The following is a 13,763-nucleotide window of genomic DNA, read 5'->3' on the forward strand; positions in this document are numbered from 1 at the left end:
AAAGTTAAATGTTCTGATGAGGAACAATTCTTGGTGAATGATTCATAGTGTGGCCATGGATGGACAAAGTAAATTTAATGTTTCTATAACTAAAGATGAGAAGCCCTGGTGGTACAGTGATTAAAGCACTTGGCTGCAAACCAAAAGTTTGGTAGTTCAAACCCACCAGCTGCTCCATAGGAAAAAGATGTGCAGTCTGCTTTGGTAAAGATTACAGGCTTGCGAACCCAATGGGGCAGTTCTCCTCTGTCCTATAGGGTCACTATGAGTCAGAAATGACTTGATGACAATGAGTTTGGTTTTGGATTTATAACTAAAGAGGCCAACAAAGGGTAGGACACTAGATAAGTTGTCCACATGGACATGGATGTCACCCAAGATGAGGACAAAAAATGGGGTAATCAAAAAGGATGAGTCCCTGGATGGCACAAATGGTTAAGTGCTGGACTACGAACCAAAAGATTGGCTGTTCAGACCCACCCAGAGGCACCTGGGAAGTAAGGCCTGGCAATCTGCTTCTAAAAGGTCATATAGCCTTGAAAACCCTATGGTGCAGTTCTACTATGCACACATGGGGTTGCCAGGAGAAGGTTTCTACTCAACAGCAACTAACAAGAATAACCAAAAAAGATTGTAAACCAACCCCTAAAATTTTCTAGAAATAAAGAATTCCCGAGATAAAAGGTCAGCAATGAAGAAGGATCAAAGAATGTTCAGCTGGGTGATACAAACTTAATATAAAGTAACATTTTACAAAAGCATGTAAGAGTAATTGTTTGAAAGTGTCACTGAGGAATTAGATTGGCCAGTTTAGGTCTCAATACTAAAGTGAGCAGGATGTAGAAGAATAATTACCCTCCACTGATAAAACCAAAAACCCACTGCCATCGAGTCGATTCTGACTCATAGTGACCCTACAGGACAGAGTAGAACTGTCCCATAGAGTTTCCAAGGAGCGCCTGGTGGATTTGAACTGCTGACCTGTTGGTTAGCAGCTGTAGCACTTAACCACTATGCCACCAGGGTTTCCCCTTCACTGATAGGGCAGTGGAAACCCTGTTTCCGCTATGTCTGCTAGCCTAAAAGGTCAGCAGTTCAAATCCACCAGGTGCTCCTTGGAAACTGTATGGGGGCAGTTCTACTCTGTCCTGAGGGTCGCTGTGAGTTGGAATCAACTTGATGGCAATGAGTTTGGGTTTTTTTGGTGGTTTGATAGGGCAATAGGGATTGTGGTGTCCATGAAGGACAGCTGGTAGAGGAGATGACCTGAGGTCGTTGGAAGACTGTTGCTTTATCTGAATGAAAAAGGGTGATAGCCCGATCTACTCAGTAGCAGTGAAAATGCCAAGAAGAAAATATGTATGACGCCTTTGAATTATGGTGTTGGCAAAGAATATTGCATATACCATGGACTGCCAAAAGAACAAACAACTCTATCTTGGAAGAAGTACAGCCAGAATGCTCCTTAGAAGCAAAGATGGCCAGACTTCATCTCACATGCTTTAGACATGTTATCAGGAAGGCTCAGTCCCTGGAGAAGGACATCATGCTTGGTAAAGTACAGGGTAAGCGAAAAAGAGGAAGACCCTCAGCAAGATGGACTGACACAGTGGCTGCAACAAAGGGCTCAGGCATAACAATGATCATGAGGGTGGTGCAGGACCAGGCAGTGTTCTGTTCATCTGTACACAGGGTCGCTATGAGTCAGAACTGACTTGAGGGCACCTAACAACTAACAACAAAGATATAAAGGAGATAGACTGGTAATTGATTAAATGTGAGACATAAGTAAATGGGAAGACTAAACAATGACTTCCAGGATTCTGTTTTATGAAAATGGGTGTATGAACATGCTCTTTAGGGAGACAGAAGAAACAGGTTTAGAGGCAAAGCTAATAATGAGGTCAGTTTTAGACCATGTTGAATTTGTGGTGCCTGTAGGTTGTCACTGTGGAAACACTCTGTACGCAACTAGATATAAATATCCTAGGTTAATGAAAGAGATTTCAACTACAGAGATGGATTTGAGAACCAATGGGCCTGGGTGGAAGTCAAAACCAAAGGAAATAGATCACTCAGGCAGGGTGTTTTTCTTTTGTTTTGAATGAAATCTCTTTACCTCTGTCGCTCTGCATTAAAGTTTTTCCCGTTGGTCTGTGGCCCTGATTTGTTATTTTTCTTGAGCTTGTTCCCCATCTACCCCCTTAACAATTACTGAGTGTCTCCATTTTGCCAGCTGTTGGGAACAGAACAGCCTAAATTCCCCTTCCCTCCGCGTTTCTCTGACCTCTCACTAAGGCTCTGGCACTCTCACCCCTTCACCAGGCTCCTAATTCTCTCACTGCCTTAAATTATTCATTGGAGTATAAATTCTTTCTCCCATTAGAACATAAGCTCCCTAATGGGAGAAAGGGAGCCTGAGTGGCACAAGAAGTTTGCCATTGGCTGCTAACCTATAGGTTAGTGGTTCAAATCCACCCAGCAGCTCCATGGGAGAAAGGCTTGATGAACTGGTGATCTGCTTCCATAAAGATTACAGCCAAGAAAACCCTATGAACAGCTCTATTCTGTGACACATGTGGTCGCGGGGTTTTTCTTTAAGGGAGAGACCTTGTGTCTTATTCTCTGCTGTGTTCCCAGAGACTAAACAGTGCCTGGAATAAAGAAGACGCTCCAAAAATATTTATTAAATTAATGAATGAAAAAGAGCAAAGTTTGACGTACAAACATGACAAGCAAAACTCTTATAAACTGATATAACAAATGACAAAAAAGTTGTTTTTCTGACTAATTTTATTTTCAATTATTAATTGAATTAAAACAAAAAAAGTACGCAATTAGAGCAAAACGATGACTGAGTAAAAAACCCACATCAACCAAAAGCCAGTAGAAAAAAGAGAAACCCATCAAGCTTAGGAACAGGAAAACAAGAACCCGGCCAGTGCAAGCCGTCAGCTCTGCGGTGGGCGGGGCTGAAGCGAAGGCGCAGGTTAAAGCGGGTCAACCTGAGGACGTATCTGTCATTGCGCAGGCGCATAGATCGCGGCGGCTGAGGCGCCTGGCCAACTTTCCCGGAAGTGACGTATGTTACGCTGAGAAGGGTTCAAGGAAGATCTGGGCGCTTTGCTTAGGTGAGCGGTGCGGACAGGTGGGGTCGTGCATCCGCTATGACCTGCACCATCGAAAAGATCCTGACAGACGCCAAGACTCTGCTGGAGAGGCTGCGGGAGCACGATGCGGCCGCTGAGTCGCTGGTGGATCAGTCGGCGGCACTGCACCGGCGGGTGGCAGCTATGCGGGAGGCTGGGGCAGCGCTTCCGGACCAGGTCAGGCAGAGATGGGGGATCCGTGCCCTCGGGTTCTGGGCGCTTGAGGTGTGGACTGCGAGGTAAACTGAGAACTCGGCCTGGAATTTGTTCCCGGTCTTAGAGGGCGGCGGTGAGGCGTCTGCCGAGTTGGGGCTGAGAATACTGCCTGGAGCTCTGGCTCCTACCTTTTCAGTTGTATCTGCCCCTGTTTTCGGCGCGCTTAGTCTGTCTTTCTGTTTGTCCAGTATCAAGAGGATGCATCCGATGTGAAGGACGTGTCTAAATACAAGCCTCACATTTTGCTGTCCCAAGAGAACACGCAGATTAGAGACTTGCAGCAGGAAAACAGAGGTTAGTCAGGCTTTTTGTGTAGTTACGATTTTTTTTTTCCAGTAGCAGTTCAGAAATTCTTGCAGAACTGCCTTAACTGTTCACAAACGTGGACATCCTATACGTATTCCCAGGTAAATACTTTTAAAAGGAGTGTCACTTGCTAGACCAATAATGGTGTGGTGTAATTGCTAAATATCTTTTTCAAGGTCATCTGACTGATTTAGCATTTATAGACGGCTCATCAAAGTGGTGCTTAATAGAATTGAATTATTGCGTGGTGTGTTTAAATATCCCCGGATAGAGGCTTGCATAACAAAGGAGTTCATATTCTCAAAGGGCTTAGAATTTAATGTTTAAATAGTAATCGAAATAAACATTAAAGTTAAATTTTTTTTTTTACTCTTATCACATAAGGTGCAGGAACAGTTCTATCCTCAGGATATATATTCTTAAACATGTTAACTACGTTATTAATGATGGTAGTGTTAATTAAAAAAATTTTTTTTAATAGTCACTTATATATCAGTTTACAGAAGGTTTTCACATATTACTTCACATTGTATTCTTGTATCTTCATTTTGGTATAGGCAAGCCTGGTATTTATTATTACAGTATTGCAGCTGAGAAATAGACCCAGAGAGGTTAAATGATTTGCTCAGGAGTACTTTTATTAAGCTAGTAAGTCACAGAACTGTACTCAAACCTGTGTCTTCTGATTTCATACCCTACGGTGTTTCTACTAGACTATGGTGTCTCTGCCTAGGAAGTTATTTTTAACATAAACCTTAGCTCTTTAGTTTTGTGGATTTAAACATTGATTTACAACTTTGGACTCACAGTATCTTATGGAGTGTCATAAAATTCCAACTGTTAAGAGTTTGGTTTTGGGAGTGGTTTCTCAGACATTGCTGCCAAGTTATTTTATTTTTTGATAGAACTATGGGTTTCCTTGGAGGAACACCAGGATGCCTTAGAACTCATCATGAGCAAGTACCGGAAACAGATGTTACAGTTGATGGTCGCTAAAAAAGCAGTGGATGCTGAACCAGTCCTGAAAGCTCACCAGTCTCATTCTGCAGTAAGAAGCTCTGATAAGTAAATTCTAAATTAACTGAATTGAAATCTGGAAATTATTTTAGATTTTGTGTTTGATTTCCAAGAAAAATAACCTTGTGTTTCCTTTCATGTTTATCACAATTGCTGTTTATTTTGCTTTAGCTTTGTAAAGATATCAGAAGGGGATGAGGAGCTACTCAGTGCCTTTTATTTGAGTGGCACACGGTTCCCTCCTCTCCCTGTACCGCATCAAGATCTTTTTTCAGAACGCTAAGGAATGCTAAGCACTTGCACCAAACATAATGCCAGTTAGTGTTGAAAGTGTCAAACTGAACTGCATAGCATCATGCTCTATTGTTAGGAGAGAATAGTGGTGTTTAAAAAGTATGTGTAGCGTAGTTTCTACACTTAGGCTGCTTATGATTTAATTTGGGAGACCCAATAATTGTACTTATATTTATAAGATGCTTCACAGTTGTCATGGTACATTCACAGGTACCATATCACTTAATTCTGGGTTAATAGATTGAACCTCGCTGTTTGCTACGGTGGAATTTAGTGAGAGATCAATTTCATCTTAGATTCTGTTGACTTTATTGACTTAACAAAAGTCTTAAGGAATAGGGATAGCTACATTTAAGCTTTCATCTAGAGGAGGAAAATGAATTTTACCAATTTACTGAACCTTGAAGGAAACGATTTATATGATATAGGAGAACTTTCTAAGATGTCCAAAGATGGAAAAAGGCACCCTGGAATGTGATAAGCTTCCTCCCAATGAAAGTGGGAGAACTTAAGTTAAACAGCCACTTAGAGATATTGTCCAAAATCCAGTGGTTACACTAGAACTGGCTTTTTGAAAATAGAAATTATTTCTGAGTATTACAAGGCCACTTTATTACGGCTTTACTCCTGAGGACTCAGATTATGTAGTGAAGCTCCATTGTAACCTCTGTAGCATGGATTAAATGAACTTTTTAAATCATAATGCATATGTTCTCATGAGCTTTATATCTGTAGAAATGATTACTTTTTCACCTTTTCTTTCTTAATACCGTCACAGGAAATTGAAAGTCAAATTGACAGAATCTGTGAAATGGGAGAAGTGATGAGGAAAGCAGTTCAGGTGGATGATGACCAGTATTGTAAGGTTCAGGAAAAACTAGCCCAATTAGAGGTAAGATTGTTGCTATTTTAGGTCTACAATGTTTCACGGAGTTTTCATGAAGTCTGGAAGATATATATGTTATTACTGTTCTGTCACTGCAATGTATGCATGTTTCGTGTGTGCTCAGGATTTAAAACTCCTCCACTGTACCTTCTTTGAGAAAGGAAATGTGATAGGCAGCAAACAATGAAAATAGCAACTGCAGATTGGCTAGTAGTTGAAATGTTATCACACTGGGAGGCTGGACAGAATGGAAGGGACAGGTTATATGGGAGCTAAAGTTCCTTATCTGCCATAATAGGAAGTGAACAGATAATGTCTTAAATGAATGATCAGGAGTTATAGTACAGTCATGTTATTCAGAATTATGGAAGTAAATACCAAAAGAAATAGGTGAAAGTGTTTGTAAAAACTCCAGCCCCACAAGGGGGAAGGAGAACCAAGATCAACAGCGCAAGGCTAACTCTCATGAGGCAGAAGCCATATAAGCCTCCTCTTTCCACCATCTTTACTAATTCTGACACTAACCGTACCTCCCATAGCACTCTCCACTTCTCTGCTGAGTTCGATTATTCATTGCAGTGGCCACATAGAACTCACAGACCACACTCACAATTATGGGGTTTATTAGGGAAGCTCAAGAACATTCAGGATACAGTTCTTCCATCAGGATAGCCTCTCCCGGGCTGTGCTTACAGACACGCATCACCATAGCCCTCAGTCTCTGCCCAAAGGCACTCAGCTTTCTCTCTCCATGGGCTGGGAAGCATGCCATACCGCCGTCTCCTGCTGCTGAGTCCATCCTTCCTTGGTGGTGGGCTCCCCCTCCTGCTCTGGAATTGGCTCTCTTTTAAGGCAAAACTGACCAGACAGTTATTTTATCACACAGTTCCACCCAGTCACCTGGGTGGGAGTTACAAGACCATGGCTAGAAAGGCCACATACAAAAATAATTAATTCACCACAGTGTTAAAAGTTGTTGCCTTTGTGGGAATACAGCCAAGGGACTGCTGTTTGTTTTATAAGCCGCATAGTTCTTGATATTTTAAAAACAGAAATACATTACAAAGAAAGGCCTGGGGCATTAGTGTGCCCATAAAATCATTAAGTAAAAAATATTTCAGTAGATGGTTTGAGAGCTACATATTACAGGTTCATTTGAGAAATACCAAAGAAAAAAATAGGGTCCCTGCCCATTAGAACTCAGAGTCTAGTGGAGAGAGTAAGACTAGTACTTATATGAAATGGTATATAAGTGCCAGGAGAGAGATACAGAGTACAGAGGGAAGTACTTTATATGGCATAAGACCTCTTGGCGAAATCTGAAAATGCAGTGGTTTACCAGAATTTCCTGCAGAGAAAATAAGGATGAAGAGTACAAGCTGCCCTATCTGGAAATTAAAGAGAATGGACAAGGTCCTAAGTAGGAATTATAAGCTAGTTAAATGATAGAACAACCTTGTCAACGCTATCCTGTGTAAAAACGGGATGGGGGCAGGGTCTGACCTCCTCTGTCTTCACAAGGGGAAAGGAGAATCAAGATCAACAGCCCAAGGCTGAATCCTATGAGGCTGAGGTGAGACATGCCTTCTCTCTCTGCCACCTCTACCAATTTGGACACCAACCATCCCTCCCACAGCATTCTCTACTTCTCTGCTGGGTTTAATAATTCATTGCAATGGCCACACAGAACTCACAGACCATTCTCAGGATTACGGGGTTTATTAGGGAAATAACAGGTTATAATTGAAGCACAAGAACACTCAACGGTACAGTTCTTCCATCAGAACAGCCTCTTCCCACTTGTGCTCACAGGCATGCCTCTACCTAGGCCTAGGCCTCTGCCCAGAGCCACTCAGCTTTGTCCCTCTGTGGGCCAGGAAGCCCACCATGCTGATTCCTGCTGTTGGGTCTCTGCTGCCACCACTCTTCAGGGTTACAGCTTGCTCTCTCTCTCTCTCTCTCTCTCTGTGTGTCTCCTGGTTCCAGGAGGCTCTTCAGCGCTGGGATCCCAGGTCCGAAGGACGCTCCAGCTCCTGGCTATTCTTCCCTTGCAGTAGTGGGATTTTCTGTTCTCCGCCTATGGGATGGCTCATTTCAAGTCCAGCAGGATGGCCAAACTAACCAATCCCCTTCCAATAGTATCTGTACAGTCCCACGCAATCATTTGGGTGGGAGCTTCAAGACCATTGCTAGAAATGCCACACAAAAGTAATCAATCACACCACACCCTGATTTACCCTAGTTATGGAAACGGCTTTAGGGAAATGTGGGACAAGCTTCACTTCATACTGTAAGTGGAAAAAGCATGGGCATTGGATTCAGATCCCAGCAATACCACGTCCTAGTGTCTGTATGAACAAGTTTTTTGAGTTCTGAGCCACAGTGTCCTCATCTTAAATAGAATGTGGGTGTCAGCAATGATACTTACCTTACAGACTGTTGTGAGATATCATGTAAAGCACCCACATGATATCTGGCCATATGCCTAGTAAGTTTCTTCTCCCACTTTCCTGAAAAGATTATTAGCAATTTGAAAGATGGAAGAAATAATAGTAAACCTGTGGAAACTATGAAGAGTATCTTTGTACACCTAACACTTGGCATATAGAAATTACTCAGTAAATGTTTGTTGAATAAGTAAGTAATATTTTAGGAATTTATCAGCCAGTGTGTTTTTTGTTTCCTTAGAACTTTCAAAATTAAAATGTCTATATGGCCCCCAAAAAAGTATTCTGATGCATTTTGACAGTAAAAATCCATGAAATGAACATAACACCTTTTTTTTTCAGCTGGAGAATAAGGAACTTCGAGAATTGTTGTCCATCAGCAGTGAGTCTCTTCAAGTCCGGAAAGAAGACTCAGTGGACGCTGCTTCCCAAGCCATCAAATAGCTCACCACCTGAATACTAGTGGACCTTGTCTATCAAGGAAAGAAGTTATTATCTTTCCATTGGAGTATTGGCTGTTCATTGTCTTGCCTCAGGCATGATTTAGTGTTGATTAAAGATACCAGGTGGCAATTTAGAATGGCTAGTCAGTGTTGACTGCCTACAACACAATTTTCTAGTGTGTTAGTGAGAATACTCACTGAATTTCACCATTCCTTTCTCTAAGAGACTACTTTTAATTCTAATTTCTGGGACCTCAGTTTACATAAACTGTTTTTAGTTCATTTTAGTTTTTTCACATCTCTGAAACTTAAAGCATTTTAGTATAAACGAGTACTTTTATTTTACATAGAATTGTAAAATACAGTTCTAAAGAACTTTGAAAAAGAGATGTAACTTTTCAAATCTATTCTGCATACACCTGGATTTTTCCTGTTTAACAAAAGTGATACTAGTTTCACAGAGCTAGTCTTGCAGATTCTCTCGCTTGTAATGTCATTCACCTCTGAAGTTTTAAGTCTCTCTGGTGCTAAGAGTTAACACTTTGTGGCCTGGTGTCTTCACTCTTAATTTGAGAGGACCTACTGCTAGTCCACAGGAAACATACTTGGAAATAAGTTAACTGTTCTTTTTTTTTCCCCCAGTTGTAGTATAGTCGTTATATTCAAAGAATGCCTAGAAACTTGTCCTTGTGTGTGCGTGTGTGCACACATGCTCACTTAGCTCAAATGCTAAAAATAGCTTTTACTCTGTTAAAGTAGTCAGTTTTTCATTCATGTTGTGCCAGGAAATCTTCAACTTAAGTAGTTCACACAGTGCAAAGAGCATATAGTAGACTTATTCACATCGTAGTTCTTAGCTGCTACATTTTATAATTAAGAACCATCACCTAGATGTCTTTTATTACTGGCACTAGTAGTTGGCTTTCTTTTGAGATCCATGTTTCACAGTGAAACCAAGTTTTATCACCTAATGAGAATAACTATATTCATAGTGTTATGTAGACAACAACAAAGCAATGTTGAGGTTCAAATACTGGGTGGTCATCTAGTCTTACTCATCACCTCATTCCCACATCCTCTTCAAATATACAAATTACTTCATGTTACACTATTTAGGTTTTTCCACAAATAAATTATGAATGCTAAACTTGTCAGTGTTTTCCAATAACACTAAGCACCATACAGATACAGTATTAGAGTTTTTCGCTAGCACTTTATGTGATGTAAAATTTCTTTTGTACAGTCATAAAGAGTTGATTTTAGCTAAAACAACAAAATCTCTCCAAGATGTCCTAATAGCAACCGATCCCAGTTATAGCAATGGACTTTACCTACAGTGATGGGCTTTAATGAATAAGTTTAACAAATTTCTATTCATTACCCTGCATAGAATTCAAAGAATGTGTCCACCCCTAAGTTTGGGCATTTTTATTTTATTGCCCATGAATGAGTAAACTTTTAGTCCAGCTCTTTGCTTTGAAGTATGCCCTTGGTGCCACCATGTGTCCCACAAGTCCATTCAGGAGGCATGTACCCCTTACTGTGTGTCAGCCGCCGTGGCCAGATGTCGGTGGGGATGACAAAGTAATCAGATGGCTCATTAAGGCGTAACGTGCCTTTTGTCACCTGCCTTATGTACCTTTAGAGCTGTTTATAAAGTTCTTTACAGCTCAGGTTTCAGAATAAATTACGTTGACTTTTCCCTCTGACAAATGAAAAACTTAAAAGTATGAATCCGAAGACAACATGGCGGGCTGTCAGCGCCCTGCGCAGCTGCGCCCGTGACTTGCATTTGGGTGGACAGTAAAGTTGCCTTTGCTGTGGATGCAGTGCAGTGTGTGGAGGGACTTGACTGGCTTGCAAAATCTCAGTACAAAGTTTTCTAGTAAAAACCTTAACTTTGAGAAGATGAGCTAATTTTACTCAGTAATGAGTCTGATTATTGGGAAGTACAGAGGGCTTTTCATAAATGCATGTGTACAGTGTATATACATGTGTGTATGACTGTCAGAACAGGTCTTCCTGAATAAGTAGAATGTATTTAGCAGTACCATTGTACAAATTGCTGCTGACTTTTAGAGGTATCCTCATGTGATATAAATTATAAAAACTAGGTTTGGAAATATTCTGAGAAACATTTAAATACGTTGGTATTTACCTTATTACCTTAGCTTATGTTAATTTGATTCAAACATGGAAGATCTGTTTCTTGAAATGTGGTTCACTGACCTACTGAAATAGGAATTTGAGGATGGAGTTCAGGGATTTGTATTTTAGTGAGCATCCCAGGTAACTCCAAGGACACAAGGTTGAGAATATCTAGTCTACTTTGTGCCAGACATTTCATTACAAGTTACAAATAGAAAAATGAAAAAGCATTGATACTTTTCAAAGAAGAATCTGGTGGAGACAAACAAGTATGCATATAATTACAATGCAGTGTGATAAATTTGATGTAAGTATGTCTAGAATATAGAGGAGGAACTATTTTAACTTGAGAATCCAATAGAGAGAACAAATGGACAGGAGGAGAACTAGAAAAGCTTGGTGTAACAAAAGCAGAAAGTGGATGGTATTGCCAATAATTAACATTCTGTGCTTTAGTACGTGTCAGGTATTGTATTATATAATCTACATTTCAACTGTACCTCATCTTGCAGCTGCTTAGGCACAAAGACGCTATGTTATTTGTCCAAAATTCAAACCCAGGCAGACTCAAACACATTTTTAACCACTAAGTTACACTTCCTTTAAATGCCAAATATTACTGACTTCACATGGCTCTTGATTAGCAAAATCTAGTTTTACTAATAGTGCAAAAGAAACCCTACAGCCCATATATATATATATATATATATAAAGTGTCATGAATTCTCAGTGGATGAAGTTTTAACTCCCCACCCACTGCTGTCAAGTCAATTCAGACTCAGAGTTTCTGAGGCTGTAAACCTCCAGAGGCCAACTGCCTCATCTTCCTCCCACGATGCCACTGGTAGCTTTAAACCACAGTCAGTCGCTTTTAGCACTGCACCACAGGGGCTCTGGAGTTTAACTAATGAGATATAATTGTTATTATCTGTTTTCTAGAATGATGTAGCTGAAAATATATATGCATGTAACTGATAGGAGTAATACTTAATCAGTTCAGTGGTCCTTACTATCTGCAGAAAAGGGTGCAGTTCTTTGAGATCTGCCGCCTTAGCATGTAGGCCTTTATCCCTCATGCAGTTTTCTTGTGGTCGCAAGAAGGTTGCTGCTGTGCCAGATGTCATGCCCAAGTTGGAGGTGGGGGTGTGAGAAATGGCCTGTGCCAGCTCTATGTATCCTCTTTTTATCAGGAAAAGCAGAGCTTTTCCAGAAATCCCAAACAATTTTCCTCTTATCTTATTTGCCTGACCTGTCACATGGCCACTTTTAGCTGCAAGAGAGGGCGTTGCTGCCCCAAATAAAATCACTATTAACAGAGAGGAAATTGAGAAAACAACTAACAGTGTCTGATACAAGTCCTTTTACAGTGGATAGCATTATGTTGTGTGGAAACATTTTATTAAAAAGTGTAAGTAATAGCTGCAAGTATGTTAATGTAGTGTAGCCAAGAGAATGGGCCGTGACAGACATCAGTCATTACATCAGTCAGTACCCAGACTCCCATTCTATGTTGTGAGGCAGAGCCCTCTTACCTCCAAAAGAACTTGAAAGCACCAGATACATGATTTCCCGACCTCCTTTGCAACTAGGGAAGATACATCTGCCTTAAAACTTCAAGGTTAGTGATACAAAGAAGGCAGGTAACCATGCAGGATCCGTTGAGTGAAGGTGACATGACCAACAGCACTGGCTGGTACGTTCAACTCCACAAAGGAACAACAAAAATGGTTCTAGTGACAACAACCAGTATCCGGTTTCAGCAAAGCCAGTGGTGTAAGCTGCAGTGTCTGTGCCAAACAGTGGAAACAGTGGAGCCTTGAAGAAACTCTGACATGCTAATTGGCTATGTAGCCTCTAATTCTGGCTCTCCAGCTGTCCTAGAGATCCTGAGAACTACCTAGTAACCTTTTAATAAAATTATTTTTTGTGAAAATCTGAATTCCCTGAGTAGTAAGAAAAGTAAGGATAATTTTAAAAAGAACCATGTGGATATAAATTTGGTCAATACTTTATACATATCTTTGCACTTATATTTTTAATGTATTTAGCTTATAAAATGATAAATATGATATCCAAATAAGTGATCATGTGTAATAATAACTCATCATCTAATTTGAGAATTAGAACATTACCAGTACTTTCCATTTATCTATTTGAGCTCCTCTCCTATCCCTCCCAACTCCTTTCTCCTTTTAAGTTTTATCATGTACGTAAAAAGGCCTAAAATATGTATCCCTAAAATGACATACTCTTCAGTTTTATACCTTTTTGAATTTTATAAAAATGGTATACTGTGTATACAAGGATTTGATTTTTTCACTCAACATTTTTTCTGAGATTCATCCATTTTATTGTAGGTAAATGTCATTCATTTTTATTGAAGTAAAATATTCCATTGTGTGACTATACAACATATTGTTTAGGGATACATACATACCTAATAAAATGATACATTTTTCAAAAACTCATCTGACAGTATAATTTTTAATTCTCCATCTTCCTCATTTGTTAGACACATTTCACAAAACCAGATTGAAGAATGTTTATAAAATTATTGACACACATTGTTCCAAAGTGTCAAGAATGCCACAGAAGCTACCATAATTATGACAATGGTATCCACTCATATCCACAGGGCCCGCCCACACTCAAAACCCATTGCTATCAAGTCAATTCCAACTTAGAGCAACCCTGTAGGACAGAGTAGAACTGCTCCATAGGGTTTCCAAGGAGCAGCTGGTGGAATCCAACTGCCAACCTTTTGGTTAGCAGCTGAGCTCTTAACCACTATGCCACCAGGGCCCTGCCTACACTCAAGAGAAGGGTGTAAACCAGTGGGTGGGAATCTTGGGTGCCA

The 13,763-nt window shown here is 40.3% G+C and overlaps 1 protein-coding gene across 1 annotated transcript; it reads left to right on the forward strand.

Moving 5' to 3' along the window:
- Positions 1 to 3,063: 3,063 nt before the first annotated feature.
- SIKE1 (suppressor of IKBKE 1) lies at positions 3,064 to 13,699 on the forward strand. The gene is made up of 5 exons (XM_003409603.4): positions 3,064 to 3,326; positions 3,554 to 3,659; positions 4,577 to 4,719; positions 5,761 to 5,874; positions 8,658 to 13,699. Exons 1-5 carry the CDS (start codon positions 3,168 to 3,170, stop codon positions 8,757 to 8,759), a joined length of 624 nt encoding a protein of 207 aa, XP_003409651.1. The 5' UTR covers positions 3,064 to 3,167; the 3' UTR covers positions 8,760 to 13,699.
- Positions 13,700 to 13,763: the final 64 nt, after the last annotated feature.

The sequence above is a fragment of the Loxodonta africana genome, chromosome 3, assembly GCF_030014295.1.
Source record: "Loxodonta africana isolate mLoxAfr1 chromosome 3, mLoxAfr1.hap2, whole genome shotgun sequence".
NCBI classification, from domain to species: domain Eukaryota; kingdom Metazoa; phylum Chordata; class Mammalia; order Proboscidea; family Elephantidae; genus Loxodonta; species Loxodonta africana.

Excerpts from the sequence above, each read along its gene's own strand:
- SIKE1 (XM_003409603.4), top strand. The coding sequence starts at position 3,168 with ATGACCTGCACCATCGAAAAGATCCTGACAGACGCCAAGACTCTGCTG. Across the intron at positions 3,660-4,576 it reads CTTGCAGCAGGAAAACAGAG|AACTATGGGTTTCCTTGGAG; the intron begins GTTAGTCAGGCT and ends ATTTTTTGATAG. Across the intron at positions 4,720-5,760 it reads CTCACCAGTCTCATTCTGCA|GAAATTGAAAGTCAAATTGA; the intron begins GTAAGAAGCTCT and ends ATACCGTCACAG.